Here is a 24619-nt window from a genome sequence, read left to right on the forward strand (position 1 = left end):
AGAACCACAACACTGACTCGGTATTAAGCAGAGCATCACTTCAGAGGTTCCTCAGCTGCATCACCACTGCCAAAAAATAAGGACAAGCCAGCGATTTTGCAGAAGGCAACAGCTTTGCAGAATAAAAACCATATACTCAGTTCTAATCTAGATGTTACTTCAGCCTCCTCAGCTTGGAAAACGCAGCCAGACAGCCTTCTTTGGCCTCCAACTCTTCATCTGAAGAATGGGAAGGACCAAGCCTGGGCTCCTGATAAGAACATCTTTTATTGCTCTACATACTTGCCAGAGGATGTGGGTTGGGGGTGAGAGAACGGCATCCTGTAATTCAAGGACTTCAGGAGGCAATTGTTGCTGCTTCCATCAGACAATACTGGGCAAGCTGCTTTCTCCTATTTATACATTTTATCAGCTTCCTTTGTAAAGGGTCAGTGTTGCTAAATTTAACATCTACAGAAGAAACTGATCCCCAGTCCCCCGCTTTTTGGCATCGGGGACCGATTTTGTGGAAGACAATTTTTCCACAGATAGGGGGCGCCAGAGGGATGGCTTTGGGATGATTCAAGTGCATTACATTTATTGTGTACTTTATTTCTATTATTATTACAAACTCATCATAATTCACAATGCAGAATCGGTGGCTTGCTTTCCTTCAACTATAAAGTCCCATCCGAGGGTAATGGAGGCAGTGACAGATCATCAGGCATTACATTCTCATAAGAAGCACACAGCCTAGATCCCTCACATGCGCAGTTCACAATAGGGTTTGTGCTCCTATGAGAATCTAATGCTGCTGATGATCTAACAGGAGGCAGGGCCCAGGGAGTAATGCTCGCTTGCTTGCCTGCTGCTCACCTCCTGCCATGTGGCCCGGTTCCTAACAGATCACAGACCAGTGGTACCCCAGGGATACAGGCTCCTGCCTTACAGGATACTGCCCCAAGTCTCAGAGCTGCCTGTAAGGACTGAAACTTCCATTCCCTAACTAGAGATCTTCTACTGTGTTGGTGCTATGGTTTCCAGGTATCTGGTACTTATTCAGGCCGTCTTACTTTTGGATATTTTTTTGGTATAATAAAAATTTTAAACCAACAAAAATGTATCCTTAGAAAATCTTTTGTAAAGACTGTCATGCACGTGTAGAAAGATACTCTGAGCCTGGACCTTAAGGTTTCCAAAGCCTGTAGCAGCCACCAAACAATTCTCAGATTCTCAAGATTTGCTTGTCATGGCTCTCAGGGTGAAGCAGAAACTCTTCACTCTTAGAACTGGGGCAAGTCTTCCCTTGTTCTGTAAGGGATCTCCTTGAATGAAGCCATTTACTAATGAAGATATAACTTGGGTTACGTTGGTATAAAATCATATCCAAACGCAAACCTACAGATTGGGTGGTTTGGTGTTCTGGTTAAAACTATAGAAACTGTTGCATGGCAGGAAGGTACAGCTCTCTACATTTTTGTATGTGAGAAGATTAGCTGTTACCCAGGCGGACCAAAAGATATGTTTTGAGTCTTGGAGGGGAGGGCTGCAGTGAAAACCAGCTCAGGAGAGGAATGCCACTTGTCCAAAGAATACATCGTTTGTGCCTTATTTACAGAAATAAAATTGAGTTGACCTTGCCACATACCACCGGCTTTGCCTATCACACCCCTGCCTAACTGCTGCTCGAATACAAAAGTCTAGACCTTGTGGTGTGGCTTATTCCTTGAAACAGTATGGCAACCCTCCTTAACAGCCAGTAGTGACAGGAAAAAACATTCTTCCTGTTGTACAGGCATCGACTGTTGCTTTAAGATCTGCATGTTTAGAGCTAGACTGAAACTTCTGAGAAATCATCTCAGCAAACAGAGTCCATCTGTGCCGTTAACTCCTAGGGCTCCATTTGGCTGCCTGCAGCCCTGTTGACAAGGATGTGAGGTCCTGTCCTGGCTCATCAGGAGAGAGTGCTGCGATTGATTAGTGATGTCTCTCCCAGGGGCAGCACTGGAAGTACCTGCACCTGGGCTCTATCGTCACTAAACAATTTAAAAGTCTCTCATTTTATAGATTACGAAAACAAAAGTCCTGCAGAGACAAAGTCAAAATGAAAATCCAGTTCTTTTGACCACTTGCTCTCATTATATTACCATAGCTCAAAAATGGACTGGAGGCCCACCCTCCCTTATCAACAATTCTAAAATCCAAAAAGCTCTGAAAATATGTAACTCATATCAGGGAGGATCCTAACTTGAACATGAGGCTATTTACAGTATTTACAGCATTTGTTTACAGAGTATTGCCCCAGACCTTGCTGGGAGGCATTATATATTACATAGTACCTGCTCAGTATTTCTTTTATAAAATCTGGAAAAAAGCTGAAATCTAAAGCACGTCTGGGTCCAGATGTATTGGATAAGGGGTGGCAGGCCTGTACTACTGACCCGACAGCCTACAGGGGTGTGGTAGGTGTCATGGCTTTAAAAGATACCCACGCCCTAATCTGGAACTTGTAAATCTGTTATTCCTCAGACATTAATTACTAGCTATGGACCTTAAAATGAGATTATCCAGGATTAACTGTGGGCCCATTCTAATCACAGGTGCTCTTCAAAAGCAGAGAACTTTCTCCAGCTGGAGTCAGAGAGAGACAGCAGAAGAGGAAGTCAGAGAGAGTTTTTAAGCAGGAGAAGGACTCAATCTGCCATTGCTTGAGGGACCACCTGGAAAGCATAAGGAATGCAGGCGGCTCCAGGTACAAAGATTGGCCCCTGGTTGATGCCCAGTAACCAATCAGGGCCTTCCGCTGGTTCATTTGGCCAACGACGTGAATACACCTGGAAGCACATTCTTCTCCAGGGCCTCCAGATGAGAGCCCATCATGGCTGACATCTTGATTTCAGCCTCATAAGACCCTAATCAGAGAACCCAGTCCTGCTATGTCAGATTTCCCACCTGAGGAGCTGGGAGACAATACATGGGTACTAGGGTAAGTCATGATGAAAACTAATACATGGAACAAGCCTGACTCTTCTTCCATAAGGTGTCCTGTTAGCATCTCCTCAGACTTACCTTTCTGCATCCCAGTCAAAGCCCTTTACCCCCATCAGACTGTTCCCCTGCATCCTCCCTCCCGGACACACGAGGCTTTGCACTTTCTTACCCATGACATTTCACCGGCCAGGACTGCAGAGTCCTTTCCCCCAGGCCTCTCTGCGTTTCTCTGCCACGCCCTCCAGCCCTGCCTTCCACAAACCAGTGAACAGGCCACTGGCCTCCTGGAATGGGATTCAATCCTGCCCTACAGAGCACTCACTACCGCTCTTTTCAGGGCCTGAGACTCTTGAAAGATGAAAACCTTGTCTTATGCCTCCCTCGTGGCGCCGTAATGCCTGTCATTACACAGATTAAACCTTGATGGATATTTGCTCAGAGATGCAGCCCAACAGCGCTGGGCACTGAAGTGTGCAGCCCCTGGGTAGGAGGCGGTCACACAGGGGAGGGGCAATCTCTAGTGTTCCTAGTTAAAATAACCCCTTAGATTTGTACTGGGATTTGCAGTTTTCAAAGAATTTCCAAACATATTATCTCATGTCATTTTTTACTATGTCAACTTTTTTTTTCACCAAAAACCCATGACATAAACAAGGCAAGTCTTTTTAAATTCCCAGTTTTTGCTTGTTTGAGACAGAGTCTCTCTCTGTCGCCAAGCCTAGAGTGCAATGGTGTGACCACAGCTCACTGACGCCTCAATCTCCCAGGAACAAGCGATCCTCTCTCCTTGGCCACTGGAGTAGCTGGGACTACAGGTGTGCACCACCATGTCCTGCTATTTTTTTATTTTTATTTCTGTAGGGACAGTGTCTTGCTATGTTGCCAGGGCTGGTCTCGAAATCCTGGGCACAAGTAATCTACCCACCTTGGCCTCCGAAAGTGCTGGGATTGCAGGCATGAGCCACCACACCTGGTTTTAATTCCCCGTTTTGACAGATGCAAAAACAGAGGTTCTAGAGGGTTATGAGATTTGCACAGTCAGCATAGGTAACAAACCCAGCAGTACAGACGCAACCCTCTCGCAGTGCAGGGCAGAGAAGCTGCTCTAAAAATCCAAGGCACACAGACAGGAGCAGCGTGCTAGAGCTGTGAGCTCTGCAAAAACACCACCCAGGTGAATGAGACTGGCTCAAGGTGTCCAGGAAGGTAGATTTAATCCTGTCTGTTTGTCCAAACCCGACTCCCTCCTCTTTCCCCTTCTCCATGTTTTCCTAAGGAAAAAGCTTTTCTGTTTAATTTAAAGCCAAGAATATCTGGTCTAAAGTATCACTGCTAGTGGAGGGGAAAAGCCCAAAAACTCTAATCCCAGCAGTGTGATCATTAAGATGCAGACGAGACTACCTTCCCTGGGGCAGATAACAAGAAGGACCTGAATAAGGTGGAAGACCCAGCTCCACCTGGGAATCAAACCATTGCCCTGATCTCCCCACTCGGAACAGGAATAAAAATACCTGTTTCACACCTACAGTTGTGAGGATGAAGTAACATCGCGAATGTATATCTCTCCAAATGTGTACGGGGCTACCTATATCTAACCACTATCAATGACCAGCACTAAGGCAAATCTGTCTGTTTCACCAAATAGCATCCGGGTTCCCAGCTATCCTCTTACCACGTATTGCTTTCTTCCCTCGAGGCTGGCCTCGGCATCCTATTAACCTGATTTCATCCTATTCAAAATACTAGTGAGTAAAGAGGAAGGATAATGAAGAAGTAACTGTAGGATTTACCCCAAGTTCTACATAAGCTCAAAGGGGACTCTGACTACATGTTTGCGTCAATCCTTCCTTCCATGAGATAATCACAGCAGAGTTGAAAAAACACTACTGATACAAATGCAGAAATCCAGTGTACCCTGACGTGCATAAGACTGAATACTCTCATGCCCAAGCCCAACCCCGATATTTTTCCATTATTTGGACTTCTTCAGGCAGCAACTGATAGATCAGTACAAATAAAAAGGGTCCCTGTTAACCAGAAGCACTACCTCCTAAAAGAAACTGACTCCTCCACAAGAGAGTCTACAATGCTGAATACACATCAATATTTGGGTTGAATTTAATTTTCACCCATTCTCCACAGCCCTCGGGAGATTTTAGATCAGACTGGTAAGAAGTGCATTCTGATTCAGGTCTGGAGTATTTTATTGGAAAATGGGGCACAGTTTCTAGTGACGATCTTTTTTTTTTTTTTTTTAAGACAGGGTTTTGCTCTGTCACCCAGGCTGGAGTAGAGTGGCGTGATCATAGCTCACTGCAACTTCCGCCTGCCCAGCTAAAGTGATCTCCCATCTCAGCCTCCCAAGCAGCTGGGACTATAGGTGCACGCCACCATGCCTGACTAATTTTTGTGTTTTTTGTAGAGACAGGGTTTTGCCATGTTGAACTGGTGTTGAACTCCTGGCTTCAAGTGATCCATCTGCCTCGGCCTCCCAAAGTGCAGAGATTACAGGCGTGAGTCACAGCACCTGGACTCTAGTGATGATCTTTCATTGGAAATTTACTACAAATCTAACAAGACAGCTTTACTTTAATAAATTTATAGCTGATTTCCCTTGGATATTGTTGATAATCCTGGAAGACTGATTGTTCTTTAAATCCCCCCAGAGTTACTCAGATAAGGATTATGGTCACTAACTTCAATAAAAACTGCTTGAAGATTTTTTTTATAACAGATGTTGGGCCTTGTGTATACAATGCAATTTTGAAGACATGACAATATGCTTTTAGATATTAGAGTTAAAATAAATTATAGCAGAAATTTGGAAATCTTTAATCCTTACTGTGCAAAAATCTGAATTGCATTTTGGAAACACGTGGGATGCGTCCTAAAGCTCCAGTCTTGGTTTCTCACCAGAAACCAGAGTTCCCTTCTAAAGGAGAAGGCCTGGGGGCAGTGATGCATTCTGTTTTAAATACATCACAGTTACAATGAGAGTGGAGATTAAAGTAGACATACAAAAATGAGGGCATTCTAACTGTAATTTTGGGGTTAATCACTTAATCTCTTCGAACATTTGTTTCTTCATCTGTACAAAAGAAATGGTAATGTATTGTCTGTTTCACAGGAGTGTTGTGAAAAGACATAACTCGATGAGAAAAAGTGTTGTGAACTCTAAATCACATGTATAAGATCAGCCTGGCTGGGTGCAGTGGCTCACACCTGTAATTCCAGCACTCTGGGAGGCTGAGACAGGAGGATCACTCGAACCCAAGAGTTCAAGACCAGCCTGGGCAACACAGTGAAACTCTGTCTCTACAAAAAATTTAAAAACTAGCCACGCATGTGCCTGTAGTCCTAGCTACTCAGGAGGCTGAGGCTGAAGGATAACCTGAGCCCAGGAGTTGGAGGCTACAGAGAGCTTATGATTGTGTCACTGTATTTCAGCCTGGGTGATAGAGCCAGCCCCTGTCTCAAAAACAAGAAAAAGAAAAAGAAAAAAATCAGCGTGTATCCACCACGACTACTGCTGCAAGTAGCCTGGGAAATCCTGATGCATCTCAACTAGAATAATCTTCTCCTTTAACATCAGCTCTTCCTCCAGACACACCTGTCCATCCTGATGACACCTCATTCTCCCAGGCATCTAAGCTTAGAAACCTGGTCATGCTACCTTGTTCCTCCACCCTCCCTGATGCAAGAATGATCCCTCGTTTTCAAAATATAAACCTGATCAGCTCAACCCCTTGCTCGATAATCACTGACAATTTCCAATTGTTCTTGAAAAGAGTCAAAACACGTAAGTCGCCCCCAAGACCCTGTCTTGTCTGGCCCTGCCCTCCCCCCACAATGCTTTCCCTGCTTCTGCACTCCAGTCACACTGGCCCCTTTGGCTCCTCCAAAGCCCGCTTTCCCGTCAGCTATGGAGCCTTTGCCACACTGTTCCTCAGCTGGAACTGCCAGCCCTAGGGGCTATGTCCTCTGCAAAGCCATCCTTGGCTTCATGGAGCTGCCCAAGTGCTAATGTAACTGGTGTGAAGAGAAACCTATCCCTCATGTCGCAGCACTTGTTACTGTTTGAAATTATATGTTATGTGATGTCTCCCTCTCCCTCCCCAACTAAAACGTCATGAGAGCAGTGATGCTGTTTTACTCCAGTATCATAACTTCAATACTTAGCACCTATTGGGTACTCAAAATATGTTATGAGTAAATCAGTCAACCTTGGGATCCTCTCCTCACTGTCAATATATTTAAGCTAAGAAAAATATATAAGGGCCGGCCACAGTGGCTTACACCTGTACTCCCAGAACTTTGGGCAGCTGAGGTGGGAGGATCACCTGAGACCAGGAGTTTAAGACCAGCCTGGGCAATGCAGCAAGATCCCATCACTATAAATAATTGTTAAAATTAGCTTGGGGTGGCGGCCTGTGCCTGTAGTTCTAGCTACTAGAGAGGCTGAGGGAGTATTGCTTGAGCCCAGGAGTTCAAGGCAGCAGTGAGCTATGATTGTGCCACTACACTCCACCCTTGGGGGAGAGTGAGACCCTGCCTCAAAAAGAAAAAAAATAATAAAATGTATAGGGAAGAGGAAAGTGAGCTAACTAAATATCTGATATGTGTTTGGAGGCACTGAGATAAGTGCTCAGTATTTAATATCTGTGATGGTTAATAGTGAGTGTCAACTTGATGGATTGAAGAATGCAAAGTATTGTTCCTGGGTGTGTCTGCGAGGGTGTTGCCAGAGGAGATTCACATTTGAGTCAGTGGACTGGGAAAGGCAGACCCACCCTCAATCTGGGTGGGCACCATCTAATTAGCTGCCAGCATGGCTAGGATAAAAGCAGGAAGAGGAACATGGAAGGACTAGACCTGCTGAGTCTTCCAGCCTCCATCCTTCTCCTGTGCTAGATGCTTCCTGCCCTCAAACATCGAACTCCAAGTTCTTCAGCTTTTGGACTCTTGGATGTATGCCGGTGGTTTGCCAGGGGCTCTCAGGCCTTCAGCCACAGACTGAAGGCTGCACTGTTGGCTTCCCTACTTTTGAGGTTTGGGGACTTGGACCAGCTTCCTGGCTCCTCAGCTTGCAGATGGCCTGTTGTGGGACTTTACTTTGTGATCGTGTGAGTCAATACTCCTTAATAAACTCCCTTTCATATATACGTTTATCCTATCAGTCCTGTCCCTCTAGAGAACCCTGATTAATACAATACCTCACTTACTCATCACAAAATCCTAGCAGATTGTATTGGTTTTCCACTGCTGCTGTAACAAATTATAATAAACTCAGTGCTTTTGAACAACACAAATTAGGATACATTTCGGTAGGTCAGAGACCCAACCCTAGGCCAACATCAAGGTGTCAGCAGAGCTGCGTGCCTTCCATAGACTCAAGGAGAATCCGATTCCTTGCCTCTTCCAACTTCTAGAAGCTGCTTCCATTCCTTGTTTCATGCATGGTCTCTTCCTCCATCATCAAAGCCAGGAACATCACATGTCTCTTGTCATTATCCTATAGCCACATCTCCCTCTGACCTCAACCAGGAAAGAGTCTCTGCTTTAAGGACTCATGCGATTAGCTGGGCCTGCCTGGATATTCGAAGATAATCTTCCATCTCAAGGTCCTTAACCTCGGTCCCAGAGGCAGAGTCCCCTGTTCCACGTAAAGTAACGTGTTCGTGGGTCCTAGAGATCTAAGTGTGGATATATTTGCCATTATTCTGCCTAACAAATAGATGGTTTATCCCCTTTTTATAGCGGGAGAAACTCAAGAGCTAAAAGCTACAGCACGAGGAGGTGAGGGATGCAGGATTCAACTTTTTTTTTGGTTTTCCAGAAAGCAGGTCTGTCTCTCTAAAATGGTTGCTTCTCCATTTTAATAACTATTTAATAATTAGGGTAGCATAATGAAACATTTCTGAGAAAGTCAATGAGAAGTAACTGCATTCACTATGCAGGGCTGCTGCAAGGAATGGCCATAAACTTGGTGGCCTAAAACAACAGATATTTACTCTCTCACAGTTCTGGAGGCTAGAGTCAGAAATCAAGGCTGGGCAGGGCTGTGCTCCCTCTTCCAGCTCCTGGTGGCTCCCATCTTGTGGCAGCATAACTCCACTTTCTGCCTCTTTCTTCACTCGGCCTTCTTCCCAGTGTTTCTGTCTGATAGGGCTTGGTTGTGTCCCCACCCAAATCTCCTCTTGAATTACAACTCCCACAATTCCCATGTATTGTGGAAGGAAGCTGGTGGGGGGCGGTTGAATCATGGGGGCGGGTCTTCCCCACGGTGTTCTTGTGATAGTGAGTGGGTCTCATGAGATCTGATGGTTTTATAAAGGGGAATTTCCCTGCACAAGCTCTCTTCTCTTGTCTGCTGCCATGTTAGACGTGCCCTTCACGTTCCACAGTGACTGTGAGGCCTCCCCAACTAGTCCAGTAAGCCTCTTTCTTTTGTCAACTGCCCAATCTCGGGTACGTCTTTATCAGCAGCGTGAAAACAGACTAGTACACTCTCTCTCACATTTCCCTTGGCTCTCCTCTTATAAGGACACCTGTCGTGGGATTTAGGGTCCACCCTAAATCCAGGGCGATCTCATCTTGAGATCCTTTACTTTAATTACATCTGGAAAGATCTATTTCCAAATAAGCTCACATTCTGAGGTTCTAGGTGGACATGAATTTCGGGGGATAAATATTCAGGCCACTATAGTGACATATACAGAACTTACAATAAAAATGTAAATGTACCATCGAGTCAATTGTCTAAGAGGTAGCAGACACCTCTTTAAATGCTCACACTAGCTGTGAAGATCAGCTTCCTCGCTGCGTGGCCCGCTGTCACAGTGAACTTCAGCAAATATCACAGGAGCCCCTGACAGCATCTTCTCTGACACAGGGAAAGATAAAAAGCAGAAATATAAAAACCTGTCACCCATCTATTTCTGTATTCCTTGTATCTAATTGTTTCTTTCTCCACTGCCCCCATCTCCTTCCATATGACAGTTTAGCAGGCACCTAAGGAATGGAACAGTGCCACTCTCAATATAATATTTATGAGATGGTTAAAGAATAATAACTGTGGTATCTATTTTAATTTCCATTTTAATCTTCTGTCCTACTTTTGAAAAAAAAGATCTAAAAAAGTACTGTAATTCAAGCACAGAGATAAGCATACACACTTAAAACTTTCTTTTTTTCTTAAGAGTCAGGGTATCACTCGGTCGCCCAGGCTACAGTACAGTGGTATAATCAGAGCTCACTGCAGCCTCAAATTCCTGGGCTCAATCGATCCTCCTGCCTCAGCCTCCTGAGTTGCTAGGACTACAGGCATAAACCACCATGCTTGGCTATTTTTATTTTATTTTTTGTAGACATGGGGGTCTCACTATCTCTACAGGATTGTGCCCAGGCTTGTCTGAAACTCCTGGCCTCAAAAGGGATCCTCCTGCCTCAGCCTCCAAAAGCACTGAGATTACAAATGTGAGCAACCACACTCAGCTCCATAATTAATACTCTGGAAGGAGCTTTCTTGTTGTTCTAGCTTTCTTGTTGTTGAGCTATTGTTCTTGGTTTTATGGGTGTGGAAAAGGGAGCCGTGTTGGGGGAGTCTGGTGTTACGCATGCTGAGTGCAAAGCATGCCTGGGGAGGCATGGAGGCCTCACTGAGGATGTGGGAAGCATGCCCAGGGCTGATCCTGAGAGGAAAAACCAAATTTAGAATTTTTTCTTCTTAAATATTTTGAGCCTCATATTTGTAGCCCTTCATAAAAAGCTTCTTCATAGCCCTCATATTAAAGACACAACCAAATACGAGAGTTAAGAGTTAAGGAGTTAATAGTTAATATTTAAGGAATAGCCTGGGGGTCCTGCAGACCTCGGTTGGAATAAGACCTTGGGCAGGTTGCTCAACCACACCTAGCCTCAGTTTCCCCAGCTGTAAAATGGACAAATGTCTCTAGTTCATGTTATTGTAAGGATCACATGAGACACTCAGCAGTGTGCTTTGCTGTGGAATAACCCCCTGACCGTGTTAGTTATCAGAGTCTCACTAGGCCCTAGAAGGAAGCAGGAGATATCTGTATTCCCATTTGATAGCCTCAAAGAAGTCAAAAGCACACACAACCAGTGCTGCAGGGCTGGAGACACGAATGGAAATCAAACAACTGTAAATCCCTGTTAATTCTCAGTTGTAATTAAATTCCTGGCAGAATAAGGTACTTCATAATATAGTTTTATTGTTCTCCCAAACTATAATCCAACCAGCAAATTATGTTTGAGTTTTTTAAACCACCTGAACCATAAGAGAATTCATACCAATTCTGAGCATAAAATTTCATTATGTTGGGGAAGTAACTGTCCCCACAGTCACAGGCAGAGCCAATGAAGCCAAACGAGCACTGATACTTAGAGTCGGCAACAAAAAGGTGGAGACTCGGTAGAAAGTAATCTACATCGTGAACAGGCCAGATCTGCCCCTCTGCCTGTCCTTGAAAATAAAGTTTTATTGGAACACAGCCATGATCATTCATTTGTGTATAGCTGTGAGAAAGACGGCATGGCCCATAAAGCCTAAACCATTTATTATGTTGCACTTTACAGAAAATGTTTGCCAACCTCTGCTGTAACGGAAGACATATAATGGGGCAGCAATGGGGAGAACCTGAAAATATCTTAAAATGCCAAGTTGCATTCCTAGCGTTCTCGCCTGGTACTTTCAGTCTCACGAAATAGGGGTGCTTTATTTTTCACGAAGTAGCAGGGAAGGTAAATCCCCCAAGGGACATGAGCAAGAGGACCTTAAAGTTAGGAGGAATTTCTCCCAGCAAAGCCAGTGGAGGATCCTGACACTCGGCCACAGTGGTCTCAGTGGCCTCAGTAGCTTTTTCTCCCCCGTGATGAAATTCCGCACACCTACAGACAGGAAGGACTCACTCGGATTTTCTCATCCTCCAGGGTTGGGGATGGGCTAGATCCTTGCTCCAATTCCTCCTTCTCTGTCACTGTCTTGCAGATGTCTTTAGTCTGCTGGTTATCTGGAGGCTGCAGATCATGGTACTGTGATTTTGTTTTCAAGCTATTGGTGAATTCTTCAGAGTGAGTTTTTCTGAAGAGAGACAAAAGTAACATTCTCAAAAACCATTCTGCAACAGGAAGAGCTTTTACAAAGCAGATGTTGACATTCAAATTACGTGAGAACCAGTAACAGACACCACTTACTGAGTGCTTCTAACATGCTGGGCCCTGTGCCATCACCTGCCTCAGTTTCCCTCAGTGTAAAGACGTTAACTTCATCCTCATCACAACCCTATGAGGAAGGCATTGTCATCCTCACTTTGTTATAAGAGCTCCAAGAAATTTTGTAATTCACCCAAGACCACATAGTGGTATAGCCAAAATCTGCATCCTGGTCTGCCCAACTCCTGGTTTACAAGTTAACCTATTAGAACATACCATCTCCTTCCAATCGATCATTAAATAATTCCTTTATCTTCATATGTCCATTGATAGTTTTAAAGTTACAGGCACTAGTGGGCAGCATCCCAGCCCTTGAAAGTCCAATGCACCATCCATTGTGCCACAGAGTCGGCTTTGCATCCCTAGCCCTTGGGAACCAAACTGTGGTCCTCATGTCTGTCCCAATTTCCACTTCAGCATCTCAGAGTAATGCTGTCAACATCACTGTGCAGAGCCAGAGAAGGACACCCAGAGCACCCCAGCTACCCAGCAGAGGAGTGCCATCACCTGCCTCAGTTTCCCTCCGAGTTACCTTCCTACATCTGCAGTTGATATCACTTCTCTATTGAAAACCCTCACTGTCCACAGAATAAGGTCCAAACTCCCAAATCTGGCCTCTGAAGCAGTTACCCAAGGGTATTCCAAATGCTCAGAAGATCTCATCATTCCCCAAAGAACCATTCGTAGTCAAGTCTAGGGGCCTTGGTTAAGCCCTCTGCCTGCACTTTCCTTCTTGGCCTTCTGTAGCTAGAAAACCACTCCTTTCAAGGTTTGGTTCAGATTTCACCTCGTCTGTGGATCGGAATGATAGGTTCCCACCTATGCTTGGTAAACTCTGTTTATACCTTCATTATAGCCAAATCACAGCCTGCACTGCCCGTAGTGAGCTGTGCATCTGTCTACTTCTCCTCCTAGACTGGAAGCTCCCTGTTTCTCTTTGAATTCCCAGTACCTTGCACTGTGTAGGCACCTAAAGAGCCTGATTATCCAGCCGCCTGTATCTGAGTGATCTCCTTGAAAGACCTGAAGCTTGCACAGTCACTGCATTTCTCACATATGTTCCAGATACTCAGCTGCGTCGGCCTGCACTGCTCTCACATGACTCTAGTGCAGCCACGGGTGATCACTGGGGAACTCACACACTCATACAGATCAGAACTGGAATGACAAGCAGGCAGAGGAAGCAGCGGATTTGACAGCACTAAAGACTTTCATGAGGTCTTTAGTGCTATCAAAGACTTGAGACCAAAAGCCTAAATCAACCTTCTAAAGAGATCCAAAAGGTCTTTAGACCAAAAGCCTAAGTCAACCTTCCAAAGAGATCCAAAATGACTTTCGTGACCCTCCAACCCAACCCCACTCTCCCACCAGATACTGGGAACAAGGGGCGTGTTTGCAATGTTTTCTAACGTCTGGAGAGTCTTTAAGTCTCTGGTTGGTTTGCAGATCGCATACCTGAGCTCTTCTGCCTCCTGTTCTGCCTTCAGCCGGGCCCTCTCAGCAATAATTTCATCACAGAGCACATCATAGGGTTTATCTAGATGGTGTTCGCCCATCACCCACACCCAGACTTCCTTATCGGCTCCCAGCTTCCAATGAACGGATTTGCCATTCTCTGCAAACAAACACACACACAAAAAAATTCAGATTGGACAAATAACTTTAGTCATAGATTACTATTTCCCTATATTCTCATCTAATATATATATATATTTTCAAAGACCCTAATATTAGATGAGACAAGGAACTTCCAACTGCTCAGGAACATCTGTAGGTGGCAATGGCAGTGGTGGCAGTGAAAGGCAGCTTCAGTGAAAATATTTGTTTTAAAAATATTAGGGGTATGTTTTTTGCACGTGCTTTTTTTTTTTTTTTTTGACACAATCTCGCTCTATTGCCCAGGCTGGAGTCAGGTGGCATGATCTTGGCTCATTGCAACCTCCGCCTTCTGGGTTCAAGCAATTCCCTGCCTCAGCCTCCCAAGCAGCTGGGATTACAGGTACCTGCTACCACACCTGGCTAATTTTTGTATTTTTGGTAGAGACAGGGTTTCACCATCTTGGCCAGGCTGGTCTTGAACTCCTGACCTCATGATCCACCCACCTCAGTCTCCCAAAGTACTGGGATTACAGATGTGAGCCACTGCACCCGGCGGCACATGCCTATTTTATAAATGAAGAAACTGAAATGGAAAGAAATCATTCATTGTTTGCATTACCCTTTAGGGTAACAGAGCTAGCACTTCACACCATAATCTCTTAAATCTAACAATCTCCCTGTAACCCAGAATTCCATAGCTGCTCAAGGGTGTGGTATTTGTAGTATGTTCACAAGCTTCACTGGTGGGTAAAAAGCAGGTTTTATCATTTTATTTTACTTTTATTTTTATTGTATTTTATTTGTATTTATTATTTTATTTTAGAAATAGTGTATTACTCTGTCACTCAGGCTGGAGTGCAGAGGTGAGATCATAGTAGTTAGGACTAAGGCATGCACTACCATGCCCAGCTAATTTTTAAAATTTTTTGTAGAGACAGGGCTTTGCTTTGTTGCCCAGGCTGGTCTCAAACTTTGGCTTCAAGCAATCCTCTTGCCTCAGATAAAGAGGCATTTTAGATTCAGACCAGCTTGAGTTCAAATCCTAGCCCTGCCACTTATGAGCTATGTGACTTGGACAACTTATTTAAACTCTTTAGATTCAATTTCCTCATCTGCAAAATGGGAATACCAGTATCTACTACCTAGGGTTGCTGTGGGTAGGCAGGTTCCTGTGCCAAGTTCTTCCCCCAGTGCCTGCCACATAATAGGAGTTCAATAGAGGTTAACTGCTATCATTGCTAGCCTATTATTTACTTATATGGCTGCCTCAGAGATTCACACCAGCCTGTGAGAAGATAATACGACCAGGTAGTGTGATACTTGGTGAAGCTACTTAAATAACCCTTGTTTACAATTGGCCTTACAGGTTAGATTACACCCTAGTGCTCTTGAAATGCGGCCACATGGGTCATGCTCCCTTAAACCGGAGGCAGGTGGAGCATACCTAGGAGAGGCCAACAGAGATCATCCCTGAGTCTGTCAGGCCTACCCAGGGCAACTGTGGGCCAAAGGTGGACCTCTAGTCAAGACCCCAAACTAGCAGTGGTGCTGACTGCATGGAAGAGGGCACCTGGCTGGTGCATGTGCTGGGCCCTGTTTGATGAGCGAAACATCCACACTGGGATTGTGTCTTGTCCTCTCACACTAAGTCAAAGGAAGTTTCCAATTAAGGTGTCTTCTGTCCAATGTACTGTTGACTTTTGTACTGTGGCATCGGAATACATTACCAAAGCAGGCTGCTCAAAGCCAGGCTTGTGCTTTCTTTTGACCCTTTCTACCCTTCTTGGTACAATGGATACTCCTGCAGTATGTTCTAAACAGAGATACTGGGCAGAGGGAATAGACTCAGACTCTGCACTACCCAAGAATTCCCATTTATTGAGTTCACTGTGAAGAAACAGCGAATGTGGCTGCCAGGTAAGGAGGGGAAGGTCAATCCCTCCATGCCCAAATGGGGCTGGGCACCAGTGCCAGCTCCTGGCAAGCTCGTTGTCTGTTTGACGTAATGCCAGATGGTTCATTAACTTTAGAAAGCTGTCATACCTCATAAAACTCCCTTTATTACACTCTCTCAGGCCAACTAATAATATTTTTATGGTGTCAGCCTCTCAGCCTTCACCTAAGTAGTTCTCTGTCGGTATTTTTTTTTTTTTGACAGCAAGAGGAAGATGCCCAGAAAGGATGGCAGGTGGCACTGTGCCAGGGGAAGAAAAAGGATGAGCAGAGGGATTCCAGCAGCTCAGCTAGGACAGCCCAGAACAGCCTCCAGAGAAGCCACAGCCTACAGGCAGGGCAGGAACTCTTAGGGAAAAGGGGCATGGCTATAGGTGGGGAGAGATACCCTAGAACTGCATGTGAACAGTTGGGGCTTCAAAGCCAAACACCAAGAAGAGAGCAAATGAGAGGAGCAGAGTCAAGAAAGCTTTAAAGGAGGGAACGGAGGGAACATGGTGACCATAAAGAAATAGTGGCTCTTGGCAAGAAGAAAGAGAATGAGATGTGAAATGTCAGAGTTAGCAAGATGCTGAAAAACGGGCTCTTGACAGAGTGGCACTGACAATGGTCTCTGTGCTGACTCCTCACCTCTAAGAGCTCTTCAATAAACTCAGAGAGCAGGGATACTGGAGGAGCTTCAAGTGGTTCCATGGAACTCCCTGAAGCTGTAGGAGGAGGGGGAACTTGTTCTAGTATAATGAGTGTTAGCTGGGATACCCTTGGCTTCACACCAGATGAGGAGATGACTCTCAAGGCCTTCAATGTAGTTCATTCTACAAGCCAGAAAATGAGTTTTTGCTATTAGCAAGATGTAGAGCTAGATGCTGCAGGTGATACAGGAAGGAAAGGGATGAAAGAGATGTGCCCATTCTCCTGCAAGTAACCTAGAGTCTACAAGAGAAGGAGCAAGACATTAGGTGATTCATTTGATGAATTTTCATCACAGATCTGATACGTGTCAGGCACTGAGGTAGACACAGTGTATTAGTCCATTTTCACATTGCTGAGAAAGACATACCCAAGACTGGGCAATTTACAAAAGAAAGAGGTTTAATTGGACTTAAAGTTTCATGACTGGGGAAGCATCACAATCATGGCAGAAGGCAAGGAGGAGCAAGTAACGTCTTACGTGGATGGCAGCAGGCAAAGAGAGAGTGAGGAAGATGCAAAAGTGGAAACCGCTGATAAAAACCATCAGATCTCATGAGACTTATTCACTACCATGAGAACAGTATGGAGGAAACTGCCCCCATGATTCAATTGTCTCCCACCAGGTCCCTCCCACAACATGTGGGAATTAGGGGAGTACAATTCAAGATGAGATTTGGGTGGGGACACAGAGCCAAACAGGTGTCACACAGGTGAACACTTAGGACAAGACAGCCCAGTCCCTGTCCTCAGGAAACTAACATTCTAGTTATGGGAAGCAGACATGGATACTTAACTAATTATAAAATTATTAGAACTTCCAAAGGTGGTAGGGTGCAGTGCTAAAGGATGCTACGGGAATGCTTAAAAAAAGGAATTAAGTCCCTGCAGGGCCAGGGCAGCATACATTATAACCACAGGGGATTTTCTACTAAGTCCAGTGACGATTCAGGGGATGGAGAGATTGTTCTGGAAAGACAGAGGAGAAATAAGACAAGTTCTTTGTACTGAGTATGGGAGGATGGATATGGAATTTAGACAGAGAGCAAGGGTGTGTTTGACACTGGATGCAAAGAACAGCGTGACAAAAGAACAGAGAAGGGAATCAGCAGGCAGCCATGGGCAATAGGAAATGAGGGTCTCCACCAGGACTGAGAGGGACACCAGAAGTCACCTGCACGTGTGTGGCATAGGCTGACCATCACACAGGGGAGCAGAGGGCCACGTGGCACAGGGTCCCACACACCTGGCTAAGGGACTGAAATTTAGGCCCTGTACTGCAGTTGAGCCAGAAAGCTATAGCAAGATCCCAGTTTTACCCTTGACAAGTTATGAGACCATGCATACCTCAATTTATGTCTCCAAGCCTGAGTCCTTCTATAATAAACAGAGGTAAGAAAGTCCTACTTCACATGCCTGCTAGGTAACAAATGCTCAGAATGTATCATTTCCACATTCTTTATCTGGGTGGCCAATGAAGAACGCATGAATATTTCTGAGCAGATGGTGCCAGGATCAGAAAGTGATTGAGGAAGCTCTGCTCCGCATCTCGGTATATACAGGACGGACCAGGGTGGCACGTGGTGGGTGTTCAGTCAGCATTTGGAGAGCGAATGGGGAGAGACTAGGGGTGAAAAGACCAGGAGTGAGGCAGTCAGGTCCTAAACAGGGCAGGCATAGGAAAGGACAGTGTTCAAGAATATAGGAAGGTTCAGGCCACTGGATTTAAGGAAGGACTCAAAGATGATGCCAGAGTCCTGAAACTCACTAACTGGGAACACAGCAGGGGACAGGCAGAAGTAGTGACAAGAAAATTAATTTGCTTAAGGAGTTAGAAAAAAAATGAGCTGTTTTGGAAGCGTAGACTATGTCACTTTTACTCTTACTAGAAATCCGTAGGAGGACATTCAATCGACATCTAGAATCCAGAACTGGAGTCCAGAAGTGAGGCCGAGATCAGCCACGTAGACGTGGGAATGACTCTATAGATGGCTTCACTGAAGCCGCTGATACAGATGAGCTCATAGAGGGAATGAAACCAACAAGAGAACCTTGGAAAAGCAGGTGCTTTATTCAGAGGGCGGAAGAAAGGGGAAGGAAAAGACAGTCCTGACTGACAATAAACAAATGAAAAATGGAGGCTTCTGATGCCCCAAATAACCAAACAGTGGAGGAGACCAGGGAGAACGTCCTGCCATGTCGCTGAGACAGGAAAGGGACAGGGCAGTGTCAAGCTCTGCTGAGATGAAGGGGAGGATGATGCAGACTGAGAAAAGTCTCAGGCAGCCTCGGACTTCAGAGAGACTCATTCTAGGGACACTGGTGGGGACAGGCGACAAAGGCGGGATGGAAGAGATGGTGAGAATTGGTGCCGGCAGTCAGCGCGTGCTCTGGAGTTTATTGTGAAGAGGAAAAGGAGGATTCCGTTATTGGTTCAGCAAGTATTTACAGAGTGTCTGCTACATTCCCGGCACTGCTCCATAGACCTGAGGAACAGAAGGAGCACTTGAAGAGCACAGATAACTGAACGATTTATTTAAATGGGGGAAACACAGGCAGGGAGTATACTTGGGGTGTGGGAAGAGGTGAGAGAAAGGATGTCAAGGATGATGCCCAGGGAATGATGGACAGAAGGAGGTGCAGGCGAAGAAGAAAGTGTTGACAAGGAGGTGAGGGAAGCTCCAGTCTGGTAAGAGAAGTTGAAAATGGAGATACACAGAAGCACATTTCTGCACGCAGTGTACCTCCTTAAGTGTGCTTCCTTAGGGTACATTTCAGGGAGCCTAATGGGACACGCGCGTGTCTGTTTCTACTTGAATACCGCCCAGGCCTTCTGGATTTTCTGTCTGCTTCACCTTAAAATTACACGCACTCTTTAATCAGAGGTGAGCGAAGGAGGGAGCTTTTTATAGCACTTCCGTTTAATTAGAGGGTTTTTCTTCCCAGTCCTTGAATCATGTTTATACACTGCAGGACTCTTCACGTTTGCTATCTTGGGGGTTTCTTGAAGAGTTTTTCTAAAACCAACTTTTCTAGAAAGGCAGGTCAGTCCTGCTCAGAACCAGACCACAAAGGGACGGCCAAGTAGAGATATATCCAACTTCATTCTGCAGAGAAATCTCTAAGATCTGAGAGACGTTTCCCCCTGGGGCCTCCTATAACTAGGCAGTGTTGAAAAACATCAGATAAAAGCGGGGTGACACATGTCCCCGGCAAGGAGATGGCCGGGCTTGGTCCAGTCCTAGGCTGCAGTGTGATGCCACTCACAACACTGTTGTGTTGGATTAATTCCCAGGTGATGGGTACGACAGGGGCGCCTGAGGGGGAGACGTGGGCATCAGTGTGGATTAGCTCCTCAGGGGCGGTGAATGCCAGCCTTAGACTCAGCTAAGGTGGAGATCAAGGGCTAAGACTCACCTTTGCGGAGTCAGCCCTTGGTCTTCACCCCCACTGGATACAACCTGAAGGACAATCATAGTAAAAGATGTATGTGCGAGAGGGGGGAGAGGCACACACACACATTGTCACACATACTATACACACACACACAGACACACACACACACACACACACGATGCAGGGAGAGAGAACAGAGAGAAAGCGAAGGAGAATCATGTACTTTATCCCCACAAAGAGAAGACCAAGGACTGAGCCAACAGCCGCAAAAGAGAATCAACACCAGGGCCTCCTATGAGGTAGAGGGGACAGTGGGAGCAATGTTCCCTATTAACTACAGCGGCGTCTCATCAGGGCTGATGGAAACAAGGTGCCCACCAACACCAAGGTTGTTACCATGCTGGCAGACTCCCAGAAACCACGGCCACATTGTCCCAAGTGGATCTGCCTTCCCTCTGGCCTCTCCTTTGGAACACCCCAGTTCCCCTCAGCTGACCCAGAAACCAGAAGACAAATGCCTGACTGGCAGGGGCCACATCCCTTCCAACTGGTTAATGCCCAGGCCCTATCAGTCACTAAATATCAGCTCAGGTGATTACTCACCTATTTTACAATGAGGAAGTTGAGGCTCAAGGAAGTTAAATAACTTGCCCAAGATCTCAGAGCCAGTAAACACTGAGACCAGAATTCAAAACCGTTCTGCATGAGTGATGGCAAGACCTGTTTCGGCCAGCTTACCTCGTACAGTCCAAAATGAAATGCTTTCGAGGGTGAAAATGGAGCAACTGAAAAGGGACGCTGGGGTGGCAACCACACACAGGACCCCACTGGGCAAACGAGCATGTGAAGTCGTCATCATGTACTTTCCTGGCGCCACAGAGCAGCGGGGTGATGAAAACGCTAGGTCTAGCCCTGTATTCATTTTAATGAAGGCCAAGGCCGATTCCTATCAGAACTTCCTGAAACGATTCAAACTGTTGCTTTCCCCATTATTTCCTACATTTGTTAGCATAGGTAACAGTCCTGAAGTTATTAATATCAAACTCAATTTTTAAACATTTTAATAAATGTTTATGCTTAGAGACGAGGACAGAAAGAAAGATGGGGAACTTGCACGGCACTACAGCCCAAGGAAGCAGGGGGTGGCATAGAAACGAGAGAACCTCCATTGGAAAAGCAGATGGAAGAACTAGAAAATAGAGAGGAGATCAGTGAAGCCTGCGGCTCAGGGAAGGTGAAAGGGTTCTGACAGTGTTACCCAAAAAAGATGTTCACCACGCAGCTAGGAAGTCTCCCAGTTAAATTATAAAGCCCAGGGTTGGGAAAGCAGAGAAGTGAGGCGCAGGGCCCGTAGTTCGGACAAACTTGGAGTTGAAGTGGACCTGAGTTCAAATCCTAACTCCACCACCGACTCACGCAAATTATGTCTCTAAGTATGTTTCCTTATTTGTAACAATAAAGGGGGCAAAATTTACCTGACCAGATTCTTGTGAGGATTAAATGAAATCATATGAATACAAAACTTATGCTTGGCACATCCTAACAGACCAGTATCTTGGTAGCGGGAAATCGCTATGGAATGGGACAGATGAAGCAAAATCCAAGACATCAGTGACTCGGCGGGTGGGTGAGGGTCAGGGAGGAACCAGCGTGGCTCCTGGAGTTCTGGTTTTGGTGACTGGGAACAGAGCAGTACCACTCATCATCACACAGAGTAAAAGGCAGGACCAGCAGATGCTGGGGAGAGCTGGAGTGATGCTGCTGAATTGGGTTTGGCATCAAGCTTGTGCGGCTTACAGGTCTTCTGAACGGAGGTGCTCACCAGGCAACCGACACTCCGGTGAGAGGTCCGGCTTGGCAATCTGGGTGTGAGAGTCACTGGCATAAAGGTGATGTTTCACCTTTAAAGGTTAGAAGAGTTGCCCTAGGAAGATAGTAAGAACTTTCACCTTACCCTAGGATCTGTGAACCCCTGAGAGTCTACGAGCTTCAGGGAATCGTGAACATTGTGAGATTATACACAGAATGGTGTCTCTGTGCATTTTCCTAGCTCTAAGCTTTCAGTAAACTTTCAAAGGCATCTATAAGCCCCCAGCCTCATCTCAAAATCACAAACCACCAGTGCAGTGTGAGGCACCCCCTGGGAAATACAGACATTCAAGGAGCAGGCAGAGAAGAAAAAAAAAACAGGAGAGAGCAAGAGGCTCATGACTGAGCAGCAATTCCAAGAGAAAGACACCAAGAGACATCATCTAGATCAGAGGCGGCTGAGGAACTGATCAAGATAAGGATGGAATCCGGCAGCTGACGTCCTTGCGCTACCAGCCCTACTGCAAGCAGTGAGTTCAAGAGGGAAAGGCAGGGAGGCAGACACTGTCAATGGCACGAACCAATGGCTTTAACATTATTTCACAAAAATGGAGGGAAGCCTTTACATAAAGGATCTGCCCCTTGGAAATAATGAGAATGCAGCAAACAAAGCTGTATGAATCCAAGTCTGTTTCAAGGGCACACAGAGGAGCCACTTCAGCACCATGCACAGCAACCAGATCCCAGCCCATCGCATTAGGTTTCCATCAACTTGACACAGACCCCATGAAACAAGTGCTGGGAAACACGTTGCTAAGTGAAGGCGTCTTCTCCTTGTGTTACCCAATAAAATCACCCAAGAAGAAGGCTCTGTGGCAGATTCCCAATGCGAGCATGTTTTAGATGTGTGCAAGGCACCTTCAGATAAAAGTCACCGTCATTAAGCTCCAGTGAAGTCACCTTCAGACAAAAGTCACTGTCATTAAGCTCCAGTTAAGCTCTACATGTAGTTGATTTGTTAACAGTGCAGGCTTTGGGAGAATCAGATCCAGGATCTATTCTAGCTCTGTCACTTACTGTTTGCCCTGGCCAAGTTAATGAATGTCCCTGAGCTTGACTTTCCTCATCTGTGAAATGTGAATAGCAACACACACTTCAGGCGTGGCTGTGATTATTTAATGAGATAATATCCTTAAGCTCAATGCTCAGGGTCTGATACCCAGTTAAGCGTATTGAATGCTGGCTGATGCTACCATTATAGCACTGCAGAAACGTGTACCATATCCGTAACTATCACTTTTCTAGTAGCCACATTAGAAAAAATCAAAAGGAGGCCGGATGCAGTGGCTCACACGTGTAATCCCAGCACTTCGGGAGGCCGAGGCAGGTGGATCACCTGAGGTCAGGAGTTTGAGACCAGCCTAGCCAACATGGTGAAACCCCATCTCTACTCATAATTGCAAAAATTAGCCGGGCATGGTGGTGCACACCTGTAATTCCAGGTACTCAGGAGGCTGAGAAAGGAGAATCGCTAGAATTCAGGAGGCAAAGGTTGCAGTGAGCTGAGACTGTGCCTCTGTACTCCAATCTGGGTGACAGAGCAAGAGACTCTTGTCTCAAAAAAAAAAAAAAAAAATCAAAAGGAACAGATGAAATTAATTTAAATATTTTACTTTACCCAAGATATACAAAATATTATTTATTCCATATATAAGGAATATACAATTATTAATGTGGCATTTTCTTTTCCTTCTACCAAATCTTTGAAATCTGGTAGTTTACACGTATAGCACACCTCAATCCAGACTAGCCTCATTTTCTATGATCAAGAGCCACATGTGGCTGGTAGTGACTGCACTGGACGGTGCGGCTGTAGACCTCTAGCTACCCCAGCAAGCGGAGTAGGTCCATAGTTCTCTCCCTAAGTATCACATTCTCCCACTACAGAAATCAGAAGTGATCTTCTCATATAGAACTAAGTTAAATTCACTTGCTGAGAGTTTTTCAGCCCCTTCTACTTCAGTCTTCAGATTACTAAAAAGTAGACAAGCTGGACGCGGTGGCTCATGCCTGTAATCCCAGCATTTTGGGAGGCGGAGGTGGGTGGATCACTTGAGGTCAGGAGTTCGAGATCAGGCTGGCCAACATGGTGAAACCCTGTCTCTACTAAAAATATAAAAATTAGCTGGGCATGGTAGCAGGTGCTTATAATCCCAGCAAGTCACTCAGGAGGCTGAGGCAGGAGAATCGCTTAGAATCCGGGAGACGGAAGTTGCAGTGAGTTGAAATCTCGCACCACTGCACTGCAGCCTGGGTGACAGAGCGAGACTCCGTCTTTAAAAAAAAAAAAAAAAAAAAAGAATATAGACAAGTTCCTGTGATGCACAATATACGACCATTTTAGTGAGGATCCCTAAACACTAAGCACAGGGGTCTGTGTATTTATAGTGAAAAATGACCAGATGGCAATGAAAGAACTTCTAAGTGGTAAGGTAGAGGGTGTCAAGAAATGACAGGGGTGGCATATGATGCTTTTAATGAAATGAACAACCTTCAAAACCACCGTGTGGCTAAGAACTGCTAAGGAAAAGCAGCACTTAGCCCAGTACTAGCCAGAAAGACAGAAGAAGGGAGGCAGGGAACACAAGCCTTCAGGGAACAGATGCACAAGTGACCTCTCAACCCATAAGGGTCACAGGCTTAGCAGGTCTGCAGCACAGATAAGCACCTCTGGCAGCACCAGCCATGACAGCATTGCTTTGGACGGTCTATGGCTTTGTATTCAAAGACCGCGCAAGATGAAAGAGAAGTGATGTGATTTTAGGGGAAGTGGGAGAAACTTTTTCCTTTTCTGTAGTCAGAAGAGGAACTAATTTAATGCAAAATATATTTTTCCAAGTTTTCAATTTAAGGGGGTAATACACCTTTGACGTGAGATATTGATAGAACTTTCACCACGTATATTAACATA

General features: G+C 45.4%; 1 protein-coding gene across 1 annotated transcript in view; it reads right to left on the reverse strand.

Annotated features, from left to right (window-relative positions):
- The window catches only part of LOC105482128 (SH2 domain containing 4A), an 82972-nt gene that overhangs the window by 50381 nt on the left and 7972 nt on the right, over nt 1-24619 (reverse strand). Inside the window, exons 3-4 of the mRNA XM_011742083.3 lie at nt 13657-13816; nt 11899-12070 (exon numbers count right to left, since the gene is read on the reverse strand). Of these exons, the coding sequence (XP_011740385.1) occupies nt 11899-12070; nt 13657-13816 (332 nt within the window). The remainder of the gene's footprint in view (nt 1-11898; nt 12071-13656; nt 13817-24619) is intronic.

Source organism: Macaca nemestrina, chromosome 8 (assembly GCF_043159975.1).
Source record: "Macaca nemestrina isolate mMacNem1 chromosome 8, mMacNem.hap1, whole genome shotgun sequence".
NCBI classification, from domain to species: domain Eukaryota; kingdom Metazoa; phylum Chordata; class Mammalia; order Primates; family Cercopithecidae; genus Macaca; species Macaca nemestrina.